This window comes from Amblyomma mixtum, chromosome 3, assembly GCF_055824585.1.
Source record: "Amblyomma mixtum isolate Tamu chromosome 3, ASM5582458v1, whole genome shotgun sequence".
Lineage (NCBI taxonomy): Eukaryota > Metazoa > Arthropoda > Arachnida > Ixodida > Ixodidae > Amblyomma > Amblyomma mixtum.
This window is the reverse complement of record NC_143014.1, coordinates 244,366,393-244,387,549: the sequence shown is the minus strand read 5'-3', so window position 1 is coordinate 244,387,549 and position 21,157 is coordinate 244,366,393. Positions and strand designations below refer to the sequence as shown.

General features: G+C 46.0%; 1 protein-coding gene across 1 annotated transcript; it reads left to right on the top strand.

The window, feature by feature from the left end:
* The first annotated feature begins 1,858 nt into the window (after nt 1-1,858).
* On the top strand, nt 1,859-20,701 carry LOC149354215 (bile acid-sensitive ion channel-like). Its single transcript, XM_089583182.1, has 8 exons — nt 1,859-1,938; nt 3,391-3,505; nt 13,472-13,544; nt 14,014-14,059; nt 15,128-15,147; nt 16,017-16,089; nt 17,043-17,164; nt 20,493-20,701. Exons 1-8 carry the CDS (start codon nt 1,897-1,899, stop codon nt 20,545-20,547), a joined length of 546 nt encoding a protein of 181 aa, XP_089439308.1. The 5' UTR covers nt 1,859-1,896; the 3' UTR covers nt 20,548-20,701.
* Nucleotides 20,702-21,157: the final 456 nt, after the last annotated feature.

Below are 21,157 nucleotides of genomic sequence, written 5' to 3'. Positions count from 1 at the left end.
GGAAATAAACACCGATAAAACCAAACAGATGACTTTCTCTGCACTCTCTAAAACACCAGTAAACAATTACAGTATAAATAATAGCGTCATTGCGCGCTCATCAACTTTCAAATATTAAGGCGTTGTTCTTTCCCCGGACCTAAATTGGCATAGCCACATAGAGTATATTACTAGCAAATCTTTGAAAAAATTAGGCCTGCTTAAACGTCGTTTATCTCTAGCTAACCCTGACACCAAACTGCTGGCCTACACATCTCTAGTTCGGGCATCATTGGAATATTGTTCGGTAGTATGGCATCCCCACCAAGGAAACTTATCTAGCTCTATAGAATCAGTGCAAAATAAGGCAGCACGCTTTATTTTACGGTCGTACTCTCCATTTCAGAGCGTTACTGCAATAAAACAGTCTCTAAATCTTCTGGCCTATCGTTGTTCCACTCCCTCTACTACAACCATTCATCTTTTGCACGGAGGCACATCACAGCGGCACATCACATATCATCTCGAACCGACCATGCGCATAAAATTCAAACAATTTTCGCCCGCACAAAGAAATATCAGAATTCCCCGCTAGTCTTGGCTATAAGGGAATGGAATGGTTTACCTGCTAGCATTGTAGCTATCACTGAACCATCATCTTTCCGTTCAGCGCTACTAACATTTCTTGAATCAGGCGCAGCATTGTCGTCTGTTTGAACTTGTCGCCTTGTACCCCTGCTTTGCCGTATGCATGTACATATTATTTTTGCTTATTGCCCAGTGCACCATGCCCATGATGTATAAAAAAAAAACCGAATTTGATAATTAACACCTAGTTATTTTGTTCTCTATCTGTATTATGCATGAAGTGAAGCTTGAGTAGTTGTGTTATTTGCTGTCCCCCCCTATGTAATGCCCACCCGGGCCCTTAGGGTATTTAAATAAATAAATAAATAAATAAACAAATAAAAGCGACACCTGAATTTCGTTTTTTTTGTGTGTTTTCTGGCTTCATTTTCAGCGAACTGACGCTGTTTGTCATTAGGATGCGGTAATTCATAGTTGCAGGCCAACTTGATTCAGTTCGTCTCCGGAGTCCCTTTAGGTTGTTTCGTAACGGCTTAATTTAAAAGTACCAACGCTAAAGGCCGTGTCGTTCGCGACTTCCCACTCCGATAGCTATCGACCTAAACGAGATGCAGCTATGCGGGAACGCTATTTCGCGCCGTTCTGTTGTTGGTGAGCTCGCGTAAACGGTTTCACGTGTACCTTGCGCTTTATAGGCCCTTCTCCTGAGCAGCCTTCGAGTGCTGCGTGAGGGACATTTTTCTTCACCATCCAAACGAACTTCTGCAAATTGTGCGTGCGCGCATGCTGTTATTTGATTCCAGCCGCCGGTCCAGACAAGCTTCACTTGTGAGGCGCCATTTAGGGTCCTGCGTCTAAAATTTCTTGTTAATATTACTGACGTCTTGAGCTGTTCATCAAATATTGCATTGCGTCATGTGACATATCGCTGTATGTTACGTTGTGCGTCTTCTGAGTGTTCACTGCGGCAGACTTTCAGCGTTTTTATTCCTTTCTCTGAAAAGCAGAAGCCAGCGCCACTATTTAGCACCAACCTCTTTCTCATATGTTCATGTCGTTGGAAAACAGGGAGCTTTATGATATCAGCATTTATAATACAACACATTAAACTGAGCTTCATTTCAACGCAGCCGCTTAAGCTTGACACATATAGCTTCGTGGCAGCCTCAGTTTCTGCACAGAGTTGCGTGTGGTTCGGCAGTGATGCGTCATGAGTCGAGTGATGGTTCACTCAATCATCTGTTGCCGCTCTCGGCATTTTGCCGCACACAGGAAAAAGTGGAGCGTTTGCCGGCCCCTTACAAGTCGAGCTGCATAGACTACATCTCCATGGGGAATCAAAAGAAATATTTCGGATACTACACCCAGGACGTAAGTCCACTCGTATAGTTTCCTTTTTTTTTTCTTAATAGCAGGGGTGGGAGGGGGGGGGGGGGGGGGGGGTAGGGGGTTCTTTGTTAAGTTTCTTTGGTTTTTGCTTTGCAACCCGCGTGCTGAGCATCACTACTCACTTTAGTCTCCTAAATATTCTGTCTTCTCGCTGGCGCACTTGTATTCTGCAATCGCATTTTGACAGACAGTCCTCGAGTCCTGTTCGAAACGCTGTAAAATATGAATCACATGTATTTTCTCTTATTACTGTTTTCTGAGTGCCTGACGAAGGTGGAGCAGTTACCGTACATTATGCTCTTGCTAAAAAAAATCTGTAAAAGGGAATAATCACTGATGCGTATCGAAGTTTTCTATATTGTGCATTTGGGTGTCTCTCTTGAACAGGAAGCACGCACATTTGTTCGTATACTCATGCGGCAACACTGCAGCACAAGTCTGTGCTGCAATTATGCCATATCTGAGCGGCAGTAGCAAGAGCTGTGGCCAACAGAGCGCACTTAGCTTTCTGACGACACAATATGTTCGGTCTTACGGAAGTTGTGCAGCGCTTTTAGCGGTATACAGCACTACAGGGTGAAAGCGCTTGCTCTAGCTTTCACCACGCTAGACGTTCAGTTCCACAGCATAGGGGTCACTTCGAGCACATTCAGTTTACTGTCCCGGTTTATGCTCCCGCTGGGAGATGACTTGCGCGACTGTTTTTCCCGCGACACTCGTAACGCTATTCACCGAGTGGCTGCCACCTGAACCCGATGAGGGTAGATATTCTATTGCGTTGCGGCGCAGCCGACTTGACAGATGCAGCCTCTGATTCTTTAGCTGGCTTCAGCGTCATTCCGGCATTTAGAAGCCCTTCGCATAGCGTCTACCGTGCAACCTTTATCGTTAACAGAAAACCGAGGCCCCAGCTGTGCGTTTTCTATATTTACCAGAGGCGACGACGGTACTGAGAGGCAATTTTTACTATGATTCCGTAACAGCGGACGCCTTATGCGTTTGGTCGAGTAGACATTCGCAGTTACTGCCCGATCATCAACTTGACCAGCCATGAAACTTAGCAGTTGCAGTAAACAGTGATCAAATGCGGGTCGAAGCTGCTACACGTCTATGTAGGGTTGTGTAGTGCTGAACAAGCAAGCTATCGGTTTTTCATTAGGCACGAGAAAGGCGGACGCCCATGAGACAAGCCACGCTTATGCGAGATTTATTATTGTTATGCTTTTAAGAAGACAGTAAGCTGTGGTTAAGTTCGTTTTGGCCGTTGTCTGATCCGCACTCGTTTCCCAGAGTGCACATTTCGCACAGGCGACCCGACTGTAGATCTAATCATGCATGTCGCATGCGAATGCTGCGTTTGGCTTTTTATGCTTTTTCCACGTTCATCTCATGGGTTGTGACCTTTGTCGATGTTGTATGCATTCTGCCGTTCAGATATGTGTCCAGAACTGCGAGATGTCACTGGAGATGAAGCACTGTCAGTGCGTTCGCACGCACCACGAGTTTGCTGCAACATTCGGAGGCCAGGTCTGCGACATCATCAGAGACGGTATGGAGCGCTCTACATTTCTGAAGGATTTGCTGAATTTAAGGATCGCATTCCAAATTTTGTTCGATCTATTTGTATTCTTTTCGCCAATCGTCATTGGCTGCGAGGAATACCTCCCCCCTATGGTTGGTTGATATCGTCCACCAAACCAGTCAGCTGGTTGGACAATAAAAATGTATTGATTTTGACTGAACAAAGAGAGTCGCCGTGTTATAAGGACCCTTGTGATCAACATTTTGTGGGTGTGATCCCATGGCAGAGCTGGCCCCGTATGCTTGACGACTTTTCGCATGTTGCTGTGATGACTTTCGCTTACCACCCTCTTTTGGGGTGCGCTCCCCTTTATCCCAACGGTAACCATTCGCCCCCTAATCCTACAAGTAAAACCGCTTAGAATGCCAGGACACGTAATATATATACCACGTTTTATTACATTTTGTCGTTCTTTCGATGCTCTGTTCTGTTCATCAAGCACACCTCGGAAGACGTTTTGGTTATTTGGCAAGTTGTTGTTTATATACGTTTCAAGCAAACATATGTTTTTAGCTTAAAGGGTCGCTGAAGAGAAATACAGGCGTAACCAAGAAGTTGTGCTATACTGGTGATGGATTGCCCTTCGGGAACACTGTCGAAGTTTTTCTTCATCGCAATAAGTTTACTTCGTTGCGAAGAAAATTGAACGGAAACTAAACGAAACTGACCCGCCGCTCAGATGGCCGTGTTGATTCAGCACTTGCAGTCGGTGTAACAGATGGCGCCACCATACTCCGCATCATCTATTTTCTCACCGGGAAGAGCGCGATTGAACTTGTGCGTGGCTTGCGATTATGATGTTGCTGCTCACGACATTTTCACCAAGGCCGACTGGGCGACGTACAAAGCGAGCGGCACTTCGCATTATCGTTTCGGCCGCTTGCCGCTCTAGCCTCCCTCCTTAGCCGCGCTATTTTCCTCCTCCCATCGAAATAGCGTTGTGCGTGAAATCGACGAACTAATCGTGTCCGGCGAAGAATCCACTTGACGGGGGGTCGTTACCAGAATCCACGAGTGATGTCGCACGTCTTTCGGTTTTAAGCAATTTTCTAGCTTATCCAAGCGCTGTTCGCGATAAAAATGACATAATTGCGATCCCATGACCCTAATCGCTCAATATAGCTGGACTTACCGTCTGGTGTACCTTTAAAGGGGTAGATACACCAACATTTGTGTAGTATATTTTTGCGCTCGAATCATGCGTAAGGCATTAGTAAAAATGAATCACGGCGCGAAATCCGCCTGTGATCAGTATAATTTTTCGGTTTCAACTTCAGCAGTCGAAGACAGTTGCGACGTCACAAGTGAGTACCAGATCACGTGAGGCATACAAAAGCTGCAGTATAATAGCTCTTTAATCACTTTCTGTCATTCCGGCTTCTGGCGCAGTTCAGCATGAGAGTTCTGAAACGACAAAATAGCGGTTATATTGCAGTGTTTGTGTGCCTCACGCGATCTCAGGCTCACTTGTGACGTCGAAACCATTGTCTGGCAACTGAAACCGAAACTGAAGCTACAGAGGCAAAAAAAAAAAAGTACGAATTATTTTTTGAGAGTTGACGAATTCTACATGGTGACCCATGTTTACTAATGTCGTACGCATCATTCCAGAGCAAGAACACATTAAGAAAAATTTGGTGCCTCCACTCCTTTGAAGGGAAAGTGCGCAGGTTTTAAATTCAACAAGCTTAAAGCGGTGGAATCTGAGAAACTTGCAGGTTAAGCAAGCGAAGTACTTCTGGGCTAGCATTTCTAATAGTGACGTAATCGCCGTTTAAAATCGCGAAGGCCTTCATGCTTCATCGCAGCGCACAGGACCAAGTGAGGGCCTCATGATGACGCCGTCAACAGTATCGGCACATTTCCAACGCATAGATGCTTTCTTTGAAGGAAGAAAACCAGTGACACAGAAGGCAAAGCCCGCGAAGCATTGTTTCGCAGCATCTAACGACGCATGACACGCTACGGTTGACGGAAATTTGAAATCTTACCGTCCGGAATGTCACATCGAGCTTCTCTGCACCCTTCTGTGAGGAGAAACCTCAAATTTAATTGTCGATTACGTCATCATCTTAAAGGACAGAGCAAAAAAATTTAGCATGACTTACCTGCAGCTTATATAGATTTGAATCCTTGAATATTTCGGAATTTTCAAAAAGTGGTGCAGTTGCTCTTAACAAACAGCTTAAAGCGTAAAGCTGTTTTTGCTGCATTAGTAGTCTTTGTGGGGCAAAGCGCTCGTTCCAGGATGAGAAAACATAGAAGCAGCACGTAGGTTGAAAGGGCACCGTGGCACCTGACGAAGGAGGCTCGTACCCGGTAGCTTTAGAGCCTATGTCGGATGGGCGAAAAAAAATCAGGCACAGGACAGAGAAGGAGAGCAGAACAGCAAAAATATTTCGTCCAAGGCGCTTAGGGGTCTAACACCGTTCCAGCTTTGAGTTGTTAATCTATTCGGCCTCATCTAGCTATTTGCTAACGTTCCTAGTTAGTTCAGTTGATAAAGTGACTGCCCCGGAGAGGGGGTGGACCCGGGTTCGAACCCCATGCCTGAACAAATTTTTCTTCAACTACGAAGCTTCTGTGAAATCTGTATATATTTGCTTTGTAGCCATACGGCTGCGCTTATGGGGATGCGAATGAGTAATTGCGTGCTTATTGCAAAAAGATTGCCTAAGTTCGAATCGCGGGCTCTCTGATATGTCGGCCTCATCATTTGGAAAGAGTCCGATGGAAACTTGTACTTTGTTTGCTCTTGTCACGCTGCGCAGAACGTGTTCAGTGTTCTGCGCTAGACTTGATATGCAGCGGTATGTCACGATTGAGGGGGAAAAGAAGAAAAGGGAAGGCCTGTTATACCAGGCGTTTCAGGGAAGACTTTAAGTTATTCTCAAAAAAGGTCTCTTGAGGTCAAAATATGGCTTTTTAATCATAGTATCACCACTCTTGGCGGACGCCAGAAAACCGGTGAATAATTAAAATTTTGAGTAGTAACTGGTTAATTAATTTTAATAATTAATTCTTTAACTATTAGAGTTAGGCACCTAGTTGCAATTAGAAATTTGTCGCCGGTCGTTAGCAATAGCCCTCTCAGTTTTTAGAATTTAGAAAACGCAATTGCCTTTGGCGCTGTAGCTCGACAAAATTTGACTTTTTTGGCTAGTTACATGCACTGGAAAGGTTGCTTTGCCTGCATGCTTTTCGAAAGTAAGTGTATTTTGGCACGATGTAGCCAAGTTTTGTCGAGCCACATCGCCGAGGATAAACCCGTTTTCGAAATTCTAAAAACTGGTTTGGCTATTACTAACGACCGGCTTCAAATATCTAATTGCAACTAGGCGCCTAACCAGTGTTGCCGAATCTTGGGAAATTTCCCATATCGTGGGAAAAGCAAGCTACAAAGAAAAAAAGGGAAAATTTATCTTTAACCCATTGGAAATGTGGGGAAATTTTCGGTGTCACTGAAAACTGCTGTTCCACATGTGTTTTCTGGGGAAAATGTCTAGAGATACAGCGAAAAGTCTTTCATCGTGGAGGCCTGACTAGTCTTGGGTGCAGAAATTTGGCCCGTCTTCTTCTTTTTCCTTCCTAGCCTTGGCTGCAGAGCCGCAGTATATAATTAATATAATTAATCGCGGGCGCGGCACGGGTACACTGCACAAGAGGCCGGGGTGGGACGCCCATGGCTGCATTCTTTTTTGGAAAGCTGGGAAGGGGACAGCTTTCTCATTTTCCCATAGCAGATCCCTCCTCGTGCACACTGATTGCAGGGATTCATTCAGATAATCTTCGCAATGCAGCCGAGGCTAGGCAGGGCTTTTGTCCCCGCGCGCGGTGTGGGTTGATCGTTCGGTCTAGGGGTGCGGATGGGTGAAGGAGGTAAGTTCGAGAGAAGGTGCGGGGTCGCTATAGGCACGGAGTCAAATGCCCGCGGCACCCGGATTTCAATGGAGGATATACCAAATGCGCCCATCTGTTAGTTCTGAGAACATGAGAAGGCGGGGACCCTCAACTTCGGCTCGTTAAACTTCATTTCGCACCCTCTTTTATCCCTCCCCTCGAGGCGCAGATGACATACGATGACTGTTGGCTTCCGTCAAGTAACTACGTTATAGTTGCTTAACGCCAGAATCGTGAACTTGAAAAAAAAAAAAGGACCATGTGGACTTCGTCGGTGCGGTTAGAGCACTTCGAACACCTGTTTCGCACGCTTCAGTGCTTGGTCCGGGCCTAGGTACCTCCCCAACATGCCATGAGAAAGTGCGTCGCTTACACCATGCTGCGCGATATTTTTCGAGCATGCGGAAAAGCATACCCTTTAATTCGAACCTCCTAAACGCAAGTCGCGCATGCAACAATCTCATCTCAAAACTTATCAAAACGAAGCGACGATGACGATATACGATGAAGCGCAGCACAACAGGCTTTTTTGTCGGAGGGTAGCGCAGGCCGCTAGCGACTCTGTTGTAACGCTGAGTATGCAGAGAAAGCTGCGCTGGCGAGTTGGAAGCCGCTACGAAACGCTGTCTCTCCGATTTTGATAATTCGTGGGCTTTGTATTTAATTTTACTGGATTGATATTTTCTATTGATTTCGTTGGCGGTATTCACTCTAAAGTTATTCTTTTTGCAAAAAAATTATTTTGTGGAAAAAAAAGGAAATTTCCAGTTCACAATTGGGAAAAGGCAACTAACCAATGCGGCAACAGTGCGCCTAACTGTACAAGTTAAAAAGTTAATTTTAACAATTAGTTAACCAGCTTACTATTTAAGTCAATTCACTGGTCCAACACTGGAAATACTACGCCGCAAAAGCCATATTTTTGAGGTAATGGCTCCATCTTTGAATGTCATGGACGACCTAGCGAACAATAACGAACCTGCGTAGAGAGCAGTCAAAAGAGTGTTGACGTTTTACACCGTCACCCCAAGAAATGACGCAGATGCGAGCTAAGCACCCGGCTTAAAACGTGCCGAAACGTCTTTTTGTGCACAATAGACGATGCGTGATTGCTCATGCACTACAGCTGCAACGCTACAGGCCATTGGAACGCGTTGACAGGTTTTCCTGTACCTATGTCAATAAGAACAATGCAGTAAAACTGGTCGGCGAGCAAGAGCCATGTGCGTCGATGAGAAAAAAAAAATTAGAGGCCATCAGTTGGATTGATGCGGTGGAAACGCGATAGCATTCTTCTTGCATTCGCCAATCTATTCCAGTTCTGATTCTACTCCAAACCGGAGTCCATTGTATTTCACTCCCCAATCTACTATTATAATTCCGTTTCTATTTCAATGCCGACTGCGCAACGCAAAATGTGTCACATTGTTAGATCGCAGCGAGTCCTCATATCACTACCGGCGCAGTGGTGCAGCGGTTAAGCGATTCGCCACTGCACAAGCAGGTGGCTCTTTCACACACAGCCACCGGCGTCGCTTCTGAGACTCAATGCGACAAGGAATAGCTCCCGCAAGCCTCATTTTTGCACGGAGAGTTCTTCGGGACGCTGTGTATTCTGCATGTAGGCTTGCTGTTGTCCGAGTCATTTCCTCCTTAGTGATTTTCATTTTTGCTGAGTCATTCTTTGTTCGGCGTCTTCGTCCTCTCCCCTTCAACTGGAAAGGGGTATGGTTGGCAGGCGGCAGGCAGAGAGCGGCAAATTCTCCTAAACACCATCCGGTACGTGGAAGCTTCACACAGACGCCGATGCCGCCGTACCGTTTTCGCCTCATGGTCCTCTTAATGCTATCATATTAACAACAATTCAACAAGCACTGATGAGCGTCGAGTACCCTTTGAAGAGAACGCCATGCCTCTACGAAAACGTTTTCCGCAAACATACTGTCTTCGGCTGTGGTAACCTTTCTCAAACAAAGAGGCAGAAAATCGATAACATCTAGCCAGCCTCTCTACACTCCAAGCGCAACGCTTGAATGAGAGCGAGGATGCGTTGCGAGAGGCTACGATGCGCTTGCTGTGTGCCCAGACACTGCCGATGTGCACATATACAGACGAGCTCTCCGGCGGTTGCCGGGGCAACGGCGCCTGCACCGTCTCGCCTTTTGGGCAAAAATATGGCGCTAGACGTTACGTGATACCCCCCTACACTTTCGCGCGTAAAGCAGACGGGTGAGGCGTCTCTTTTGAAAAAAAAAAAAAACTTGCTAGCCTGGGGTTCTTTTCGCTGTTTGCGTCTTTTGCGCTTTTAATCAATAAACCAGTGTTTGTTTAGTTCAATAATAAAAACAAAAATGACACCCGATTTGGGTAGTTAGACCAAATGTGAATTAGGTGCTCTAGCACTTCGGTTTTGACTTCGGTTCCGGTGTTGGGATCATTCCCTACTTCACATTCATAGATGCCTGAGAATCATCGTACTACTCCTGGCGCAGTGGTGCAGCGGTTAATGCATGCGTCACTGCCCTGCGATGGAAGGTGGTGCCTCCAGTGGGGCTTGTGCGCCACAGGTTGCTCTTACCGAGCAACCTCTCACGACCAATTTTTAATTTAACAGCCACCTGCCACGCTGGTCAGTTTGCTCACAATCCGGTGGGCAGGTTATATGATGGATACGGGAATGTTCTTATTTGTGGTGCTGAGAGTGTGTGCATGTATATACACACACACACACACACACACACACACACACACACACACACACACACACACACGCACGCACGCACGCACGCACGCACGCACACACACACACACACACACACACACACACACACACACACACACATACACACACACACACACACACACACACACACAGGGTGTCCCAGCTAACTTGGACCAAGATTTATAAAGAAACTAAGCGTTCTGCAGAACTGAAATCGTGTGGATGTTGTTAGGGCTTATCTAAAATTACAGTACTATTTTTTCGGTCCTCCTATTTGAATAATTAGTCGAGACAAAAAATTAACTTTTGAAATATAGCTTGAAGCGTTCAGGCGTCAATAGGAAAGTTATGGAGCTCCACAAATATTGTCCAACCCAGGCACTTCAAACGAGATAGACTTAGCGTGGCCATTTTTATTCGGGAAAAACGAAAGTCCGCTGAGTTTAAAAAAATACCACGTGACAGCGCGCTACGTACGCCCGGATCATCATCATTTATTTGACCCTTAAAGGCCCCTGGGGGGGGAGGGGGTATTACATAAAGGGGGGGGGGAGTAGTACATTAAACATGACTCATATTGGTGTGTGTGGGGGGGGGGGGGGGGGGGGCGATTACAGCGCTCTCATCCGTGCTTTGTAAAAAAACATCACTTCCTTCGCGCCTTTCGTGTTGCCCAAGACGGCTTCACGTAGCGCTTGGTTCCAAGATAAGTGCCAGTGGGTTCGGGCGGCAATTGCAAGAAAGCGCGGCTCCTGTTCTTCAGCGTAATTCACAAGACGTTATCAGGCTTGTTGTACGCGTCTTTGCTTGTTGGGATCTTGCTCCCGAATTCTGCTAACGTGACAGCGCAATTATCGCCGCAGAAACGGGAGCCGTGCTTTCTTTCAACTGCCGCCCGTACCCACTGACGCTTATCTTCGAACCAAGCACAACGCGAAGCTCTGTCTTGGGCAGCACGAAAGGCGCGAAGTGAGTGATGGTTTTTACAAAGCACGGATGAGGGCGCTGTAATCGCGGCTCATTCGGGCGCACGGAGCGCGCTGTCACGTGGTATTTTTTAAACTCCGCGGGCTTTCGTTTTTCCCGAATAAAAACGGCCACGCTAAGTCTATCTCGTTGGAAGTGCCTGGGTTGGACAATAGTTGTGGACCTCCATAACTTTCCTATTGACGCCTGAACGTTTAGGGTTTATTCAAAGTTACAGTACTATTTTTTCGGTCCTCCTGTTTGAATAATTAGTCGAGACAAAAAAATTAACTTTTGAAGTATAGCTTGAAACGTTCAGGCGTCAATAGGAAAGTTATGGAGGTCCACAATTATTGCCCAACCCAGGCACTCTCATATATATATATATATATATATATATATATATATATATATATATATATATATATGTGTGTGAGAGAAGCCAACAGCCACAGAAACCAAGGGGCACAGGGGATTTTTTAATTAATTTATTTATTTTGTGGTGTTGATCAATTGATAATTTTACTGAATATGTTATCGCTTAAAGCTATTTGATTATAAAAGCAGAAGAAACAACCACATGCCGCCGGTGGGATCTGAACCCACGACCTCCGAATTACGCGTCCGGTGCTCTACCGCTGAGCTACGGCGACGGCTGTCAAGTCTTCTGCTTTCGGGGGTATTTATGTTTAGAAATAACCTAACCTTGGGAGTGTTCACCAGCGCCACCCCCGTTCTTAAGCGGCGGACGTAGCACGTCCTGAGTTACCGCTGATGTGACGTGGAACGTCATCGAACGGCGAGGGTGGAAGCTGCGTGAGAACCCTCTTATGCTTCCTATGGCGTCAAGGCTGCCAGAACCGAGGCCCTCGCTAAGCAATTAAGCAAACAAGGGAAGGGGGTGGAGGGGCTCGTTCCCCTTGAGAGAGAAGCCAACAGGCACAGAAACCAAGGGGCACAGGGGATTTTTTAATTAATTAATTTATTTTGTGGTGTTGATCAATTGATAATATTACTGAATATGTTATCGCTTAAAGCGAATTATATATATATATATATATATATATATATATATATATATATATATATATATATATATATATATATATATATATATATATATATACATGGTCTGTTCTGAAAGTAGTAGGACTGGTTTTTTCCTGGGCGAACGGGCGGACGAGAGGTGGTCTGCGCGTGCGGGATCGTTGAAGGGGGATATTGGGAATGCTGTGGAAAATCGGCAGTCGGCTCTCGGCCGTTAAAAAGAGGAGGTCGCTTGTACTGTGAACCCCTGTCGAAACGTCTCGTCACGCAGAATCGTCGAGCGCTTACTGCATCAGCGATACGCGGTCAAATTTTGAGTAAATCTTGGTAAAACGGGCAAAGAGACTCACAACATGATTAAGGTGGCCTACGGTGACGCTTCCATGGGTAGATCAGGTGTTTTTGATAGGCACAAGCTTTTCCGAGAAGGTAAGGAAAGAGTGGAGGAAGACGACCGCTTCAGACGCCCTTCGACCAGCAAGACCAACGAAAATGTGTAGCGAGGGAAACATTTACTTAACAGTGATCTATCAGAATGATTGCTGATGACTTGAGCATTCCTCAAACCCAAGTTTTTGGGATCGTGACAGAAAACTTACCCATGAGGAAAGCGTGCGCGAAGTTTGCGCCGGGAGTGTTGTCAGAGGAGGAAAAGGTCAACCGGTAGGATCTTCTTCGTCATCTGAATGAGGACCCCGATTTTTTGTCCCGCACAAGGCGGCAACGCTGTCTCAGCCCCCCCCCCCCTACAGCCTCGACTTGGCCCTGCCAGACTTTTTTCTATTCCCGAGAATAAAATCGACGCTCGAGGGGAAACATCACGGATCGGTAGAGGTGGTTCAACAGGCCGTGACGAGGGAGCTAAACAGCATTCCGGTCCAGGCGTTCCTGGAGGCGTACGGAAATTGTAAAACTCATTAGCAGCAGTGAGTAGGTGCGGAAGGGTGCTACCTTGAAAAATTGTAATCGTTTGTACTATTCTCTTGAATAAATTTTGTTTAAAAAAATGAGTCCTACTACTTTCAGAACAGACCATGTATATATATATATATATATATATATATATATATATATATATATATATATATATATATATATATATACACTGGCCTAGGCAGGTTGCCCACAACCCGGTTGGGCAAGTGGGCAGCCTGCCAAAATGCACGCTTCAGACAAACACACAACGGAATGACCACTGTAAGTGCTAGCGCACTAATAGTAGCATTAATAATCATCAGTGCACGATTTCAGAAGTGAAGCTCGCATCAGTGAGGATGTCCACCTTCCTCGTGTTTCAGACATATGCGCGAGAAGAGTTGAAAACTTGGGGACCTATCAGCTTTGCCTGAGCCAATGCCGCGTAGCCTGCCAGTGAGTACGGAGCGCTCTCTCTACCCGCGCCTATTCGCTCCTGTTCTTTCCCACGCACGCACGCCCGGAGCGCACGAGCAAGAAAGTTATCGAACGTGCGCTGAGGGCTAGCATGTTTACTTTTTTCTATGTGCAAAACTTGTGCGTCGGTAATTCGTATGTTCCTGCGTAATCCTTTGCTTTGTGTCAGCTCACCTCCACCCACCCAGTAGAACTCTAAATTAGAGCAAAAGCATCAAAGTAACCATCGAGGCTCAATCGAACTGCATCGCACATTTCTTGCATCAGGTTTCATTATCGTCCTGTCGTTTTTTTTCTCTTTTTTTTTTTATTCCCTTCCACATAAATCAGTAGAGAACAAGGACGTATGGTGTGTTGAATGCGTAAGATTTGCTCATCCATATGCTTCTTTTCTTTTTTCACGCTTAACGTCTGGCTCTGGACTACGCGGCCGCCATTTTAATTGAAGAGAAACGAAGTACGACGTGAGGTTGAGCAGCCTCGCGGTGGACAAGGTACGTGCAAATATAGCGCCAACGCTCGCAGACTCAACCCATTGTCTTTGTTGTTGACACTAACGCGCCTACAGTATTTTTTGCGAAGCTACCAGTAGGTAACTGAACTGACAAGTAGTTTACTTTGTTTTATGAGTGAGAAGCCACTGCATTCTTTGCGTGGTTTCGACAGCGACACCTATGCTGAAGGGACACCCGAAGCTTGCCTTGCGCGGCGACCCACGAGGTCACTTCTTTTTCGGCTGATGATGATGCTTCGTTCGTCGCACCCACGACTTCACCACCGTGCCCGGGCTTGCACGGTATCGCGGGTACTCGCAGAGTCATATTAAAATACTCCCACGTTGCGCAGACAACTACAAGATGCCCTTAGCCACGTCTTTCGGTTCGCATATATTCGTCTCCTTGCCTCCCCGAAAGGTGTTTGCTGGTACACTAGAGGGTATATGCCCCCTGCTTATGCTCCTTAGTGCACCATCTTCATTTTTTGTATTCTTAATTACGGCTTTAGATATCCATGTATTTTGCCAATATTGGCACAATAGAGGGGCGCCTGAAGCCGTATTTAAAAACACAAAAAAATGAAGAGGACTGAGTGAGGCATGCATAGTAAAATGAGCGAAGCACATTGGCTAAAATTTATTGAGAGGCTGCTTAAGGAGGTCCTCGAACGAATTTATAGCTTACGTGCAATGGGGCACTGGTACGTCGCTCTTGAGAAAGCTTCATCTGAGGTCGTTTGTTACTGTTCTGCCTGGGAGAGGATGCACTCATCGGAGCGACGGGTGAGATGTGGTTCAGATATTCGCGTGGGTTCATTGCCTTGAGGAAGAGGGAAAAGATGTTTCTTTTCTTGTTTGCCTTGCACAGTTAGAAAATTGATAACTGCAGTAAGGAATGAAGCCAAATCAAGGTCCGAATTTTACTCTTCCCGTTTGAATATAAAACGAGCAAAAAACAAGCACGAAAACGGTCCGTACGCTTTGACCTAATTGAATACAACAATGGTTTGTACGAGCTCGGCACAAATATAATCTTGTGTTCCTTCCCACTCATTTTTATTCACAGTCTGAATTTGGAAAAGACATGTAAGTATGAGTGATTTCGTATTATGCATTTTGTGTGAGAAATAATTCGCTGTGGCCTTGAGCTAGTGTTCTAACTTGGTACCTGCGGCAGCAAGTTAGACTTTCGACGGGCGTTAATCCTTCCAGCTTTATGCCGCGACGGAATCTGGGCATCCAGAGTGCTTGGAAGTATCCGTGCTTTCAGGTGCTTTCCATACGTCGGGCGCGACCACAGAGAGTAAAAAGCGCGCCGGTTGCAGCGAATAATTTGTCTTTCAATGCTCAGCTGCTCTGGCCCACTTTCTGCACGTGTAATGTGAGCCAACACTTTCTGTTTGCGTGATTCCCACTGACTTCATCAGTCAACAGCGCAGGCAGACCCTCTGGCTCATACATTTATTTTAGACTCCAGTGTGCTTAAGGAGATCGCAACAAAGCGGGAGTTAATTTGACACGTGCCTCTACTTATGCATGCGCGTGATTGAAGTGATGGATTGTCAGCGGCTCTCCGCAAAAATCGCGACGCAGGGAGCTCTGTTTAAGCAAAGTCCTAAGCACGAACTATGCGGGCGATCTGACTGCTTCAGGTCACGTTCCTTTGCTAGCGCGAACTGAGATAGAGGCGGCTGCACTTCACCTTTCAGAAGACGCCAGAACTATGGTTAGTTCTTCGAAAGCCATTCTGAATGAAAGTTTACGCAACGGCGAAATTGGTGTGGCCTTTTTAGAGTAACCGCCAGCTGCAATGATGGCATAGCCAAGAACTTGAACAATGTCTTCGAAGACTCCACGGGTTCCCACCTTTTACCGATTTGCCTTTGTTTGCTGCTTGTCATGCACTTTACAGGCTTGCGTTTAACTTACATAGACTTCTACTCCTCTCATCACAGGAACAAGTTCTCATTCATAATAAAGTTTTCGTCCGACACGCAACGTGTGCTGCAGTACCAACCTAATCTTTCGGTAAGCATGACTTAAAATGCCTGAAGTATTCGGCTGAAGTAAGCTGCCTCCGAAGCTCGCTGCATGTGAGTCTATGCACCGAGCGTGTTTGCCTCTACCTGCTCTGTTTCGTTGCAGTCTGAGCCGTCCGCCTCGGACGCGATCGATCAAGTTTTCGACGACGCTGTTCCTAGGCTTGCACCTTAATATGCAGCAGCCGCCGCCCATCCCTTCCCCTCGCCCTACAGAGAGAGAGAGAGAGAGAGAGAGAGAAAACAAAAGTTGGAGGACTTAGTTGTGGCAATGCACTAGCGTAAGAACCTCATTGTGAGCTGCCATGCACGACCACGCGTGCCTTACAAAGCACACCTACCATGCGTTGCCACACGCACAACGCATGACTGCGGTACAGTGCATCCCCACACATCACCATGCACGGCCACCCTCTCGGTTTTTTTATTATTTATACACGTACTGCAGGCCATTATCATGGCCTAAACTGGAGGGGAATGTGAGAAAGACTCAATCACTGCCACGGTTAGGCTAAAGGCTACAAGAAGACAAATAAACGACACAATACAAATCATAGCATTGCACTGTATAAACAATCAAATCTAGAGAAACGTTTCCACCGTAATTCCAACGTAAAAAGGAAGAAAGCTCTAAAATAAAGCTTCTATTAATTTATGCATGGTTGCTCTTGGCGCAGCGCTCGAAACATAAATGTAATTTTGGATCAGTTACTCGAAAGAACGAAAACGAAGGTCCACTGTAGGTATACTTACGCAGATGCAGCCATACGGAGACAGAAACTAAGCTGGTTTTTTACGCTGTTGGCGATCTGAAACGTCCCTTTTTTTCATCTTAACGGATGACAAATGTGGCTCAGCTTCCATTCTAAATTTTACCGGAAAACAGGACGGTTTCGGGCTAACCAATGGCATTATGACATCTTCATCTCTTTTGATTTCCAGATAGTGGAAGCCTTCGGCTACTTCGGAGGATACATAGGAATCTGGCTCGGATTCTCGCTGCTTTCTGTGCTTCTTAACCTTGAAACGCACATGGCCAAAGGCTTTGCCAAACGGCTGAAGAGGTAAGTGCACTAATTGTGTTTCGTTCTAGACATTTCAACCCAACATAGAATGGCCACAACATATTACAAATTTTAAATAAAGCCCCGTCGTTCTCCAGTACGTAGTCACACCAGAGGTGGCGGCTTGCATTGCTCCTTGAAGCCTACAGTTCCTGAGATGAGCAGGCACGATTTGGATATTCCCGGAAGGCTTGCTTGTGTGGCCAGGGTCGGTATCGTAAAGAGATTGTTTTAGTGCGACAGCAGCGGTACTGTCACTTCCAAATAACGCCGGAGAGTGTTGGCCGGAGCATGAAGTCTCCACCCTCAAGAAGCATCACCACCAACCACCTCACCTCCCACCCTCGACCCACATCCCCACCCAGTAATATCATTTATTAGAGTAAAAGCATCAAACTAATCATCGAGGGTAATTCCAACTGCAGCTTTCTCGAGTCAGGTTTCATGGTCGTCTTGTCAATCTTTTTTTTTTTTTTTTACTCTGCTCTTGTCGTCCGCCGCTTCGATTGGCACATAGTGGAGGCGTGTCGTCGCTGTGGCAAGTGATGAAGAGCGGAATTATTTAAGTAAGAACAGAATTGGAATGAAATCCTTGCATTATTTCGGCCCTGAAATACTGCGTTTCATTGCTGGCTACCTCGAAACGCGTGGCGACGTAGCAGCCGGCAGAATGAAGGATGCTGCGACATTTAATGCGAATAGTAGTTTAACGAACACTTTACGCCGTGTCATGCAAATAACCGTCACGGTCCTTGACTGTCAGCCCTATAGTTCCTTGTCAGCATTCAAGAAACTCTGCTAAATGATTGTCAGACCATGACTAGCAAGCCAATTTTTCCATGGTTATCCTAACGATATATGATATTCTTTTAGTTTTGTTTGCTTTTACTTTACACGGGGCGGCTTGCGCGTTTTATAGACCTTTCCATCGGGCAAGGAAGATCTCGAAACGTCTACAGTTGCGCGCACTCTGCTTTACCCGTTTGCAACAGCCCAGCTGTCAATGTGGCGACTACCACGGAACCCTCATTAGAAAGGTCTATATTCGCAATATGCATCCTAGTATTGTTCTTGGCAATGCAGCAAATGTTCAAAGCGCCGAATTAATAGTGCTCAGCAGCAAGATTCTTAAACTTCAAAATGCGTACGCGATGAAGCAGTTCCCCATTATATTCATTCATTATTACAGCGCAAAGACGGCACAGAACAAGAAGGGGACAAACAGCGCTGACTGTCAACTAAGTTTTATTCGAGACCAGTAGGGTTTTTATACACCTGGCGATCAGAACGGGAAAACAAACATACAAGAATAGCTGTAGGCATGCGCAAGGGTACAGTAACGGCGGTTATCCGGCACGTGTCAGATTTCACATTCTAGATACTTCATCTCTTTCTGGGACAATGCCACTGATGGTGCGCTTATGCACTCGTCCTGCAGTCTAATAATCATAGCAGCTTCTATTATTTCTCTTGTTAATGTGTCTGGGTGTTTCCCTATGACACTGCATTGCCTGTACATCGGTTCACATTTATCCTCGCTGTCATCTTCTGCGCTGCAGTCCCTGCAATGTTTGGCTACGTGGCCTGTGGTAGCCACACGTGCAACATTGTCACTGTGCTCTTTTAGCCTTTTGTTGAGACAGCGGCTAGTCTGCCCGATGTATTTTTTCCCACAGGACATGGGCAGTGAATACACCACATCTTCTTTACATGGGACAAAATGATGCCCGTGTTTCACTTTACACCTGCGCGTTTCGTACGTCGTGCAGTTAACTTTTTTGCACAACCTGGAAAGCTTTTCCGGCGCTGAAAATACTACGTCAACGCCTGCCCTACTTCCAATTTTCCGGAGGTTGTGCGACACCTGATGGAGATAAGGCAAAACAACAACCTTTCTTTTTTCCCTTTGCCTAACCGGTTCGCTAGTGTGGCGAGGTCTCAGGTTTTTTAGCTGCTTTTCTGCCACTGACACTAGTACATCGATCGGATAACCAGCCATCGTAAGGCGATCAACTTGTTTCGCAAAGCTTAGTTCCATACTATGCTGGCAACACTTCTTTAAAACATTATTAAAAACAGAATGAATAATGGCCCTTTTTACAAGTTTCGAATGAGCTGATGCATATGGCAGGATGGGTTTTTTTGCTCGAGGCTCGTACGACCAACACACATGGGACGGAGTGAAATGAAGGGCGAGATCTAAGAACCTGATAGAATCATTAATTGGAGTTTCATGTGTTAAAACCAGTGGTTTAAGACACTCTGTGAACACTGAATGAATCTTTAAGAACTGCTGCTCAAAACTGAGGTTGTCATTCTGTACTAACACAAAGTAATCGTCAACAAATCTAAAAATGCGGCACACACCGAACCCTTCCAAACGATCTTGCAGTGTTTTGTCACGCAAGGCCAAAAACATATCGCTAAGAACCGGGGCTAGGCACGAACCAATACATATCCCGTCTTTCTGAATGTACATATCCCCATTCCATTCTACAAAAGTCGAACTAAGATAAAACGATAACAATTCTAGGAAGGCATCGGCGGAAATTCCGCACTCGTTTTGGAAGGCTATAACGCCATGCTTTTCGATGTGCTTGTTCACAGCTGACAAGATTTCCGCCTGGGGAATTGTATAATATAAGTCTTTTACGTCGACTGAAAATCCCTGCAGCTTTTTATCGTGATCCCTTCCTTTTAGGAAGGTGATTACTTCGTCAGAATTTCTTATTCTAAAAGGGTCATCGATCGTTAAAACGTTGAGTTTCTGTTGCAAGTATCTTGCGACATGCTTCTGCCATGTCCCTGCTTCTGAAACTATTGCACGAAACGGCCAGTTGGGTTTATGGGTTTATGGGTTTGGTGTATGTTTGTTTTCCCGTTCTGATCGCCAGGTGTATAAAAACCCTACTGGTCTCGAATAAAACTTAGTTGACAGTCAGCGCTGTTTGTCCCCTTCTTGTTCTGTGCCGTCTTTGCGCTGTAATAATGAATGTAGGTAACCAACTCGCCCAAAATGTTGTATTATGGATCCCCATTATACTATGTATCACGCAAAAAAAAAAAAATGGTCATCACTTTAGAACATTTTTTCCTTATTATTTTCCTAACTAGAAACACCTTGTGTGGAATGTAGTGTAGTATATGGAATGTCACATGTTAGCGCAGCGTTAGTTGCCATTCAGTGCTTTACTTTAGAACGCGGTAAAATTGCCCGGGCAGAGGAAGGGAGACTAAAACAGGCAGAAAAACGCCACGTGCAGCCTCTGCGACCCCGGCAGCTTGCTCTGCCCGCAGGTGCGCTTATTTGCCCGTCTTCCTGTTGCAGAGTGAAGGCAGCCGATGAAGCCGTCATGGTGTTCCGGCTGAAGCAGCGCTTCTGAGGCCTTCGTCCGGGCTGACGCGAGGCGGCTGCGTGGACTGCTGCTCGCGAGGCTGTTTTCCCGGTGCAGCGAAACAGTACACCTACGGACGCATCGATCGCGCCGCGCGCTCAGAGAACGGCCTCCGAAGGCGGCAGCCGTTTCGTCGCGGATTTTGAACGCATGATGAATTCACGCACCACTACGTGTCGATGTCGATGAGGAGCGAAAGTGAACCTGACTCCGATTTGAAAGAAAGAAAGAAAGAAAGAAAGAAAGAAAGAAAGAAAGAAAGAAAGAAAGAAAGAAAGAAAGAAAGAAAGAAAGAAAGAAAGAAAGAAAGAAGCGCATTACTTCCGTGTAGACGTAGTACACCGTCTTTGTAGCACTGGAATGTCGGCGGACAGAGAGCGCAGCTGAAGCGCCCATGGAGAGAAGGAAATGAGCGAGGTGGCGCGCTGTGCCCGGTTCTCGAGGCGAGATTTGCTTTCGCCGAGTATTCCTCCTGCGCCTGGCTGTGTGCGCAATCTCTCCTAGCATTTCTTCTTTATTTTTTCCTCATCTCGTCGTGTTATTTCTGTCTCCCGTCTGACGCGCTCTGGAGAAGATAAATCACCGCTTGGGCGTCTTA

Coding starts and splice junctions, on each gene's coding strand:
- LOC149354215 (XM_089583182.1), top strand. CDS start 1,897: ATGGGGAATCAAAAGAAATATTTCGGATACTACACCCAGGAC. Junction 1,939..3,390: donor TCGGATACTACACCCAGGAC/GTAAGTCCACTC, acceptor TCTGCCGTTCAG/ATATGTGTCCAGAACTGCGA. Junction 15,148..16,016: donor TCTGAATTTGGAAAAGACAT/GTAAGTATGAGT, acceptor CTCTCATCACAG/GAACAAGTTCTCATTCATAA.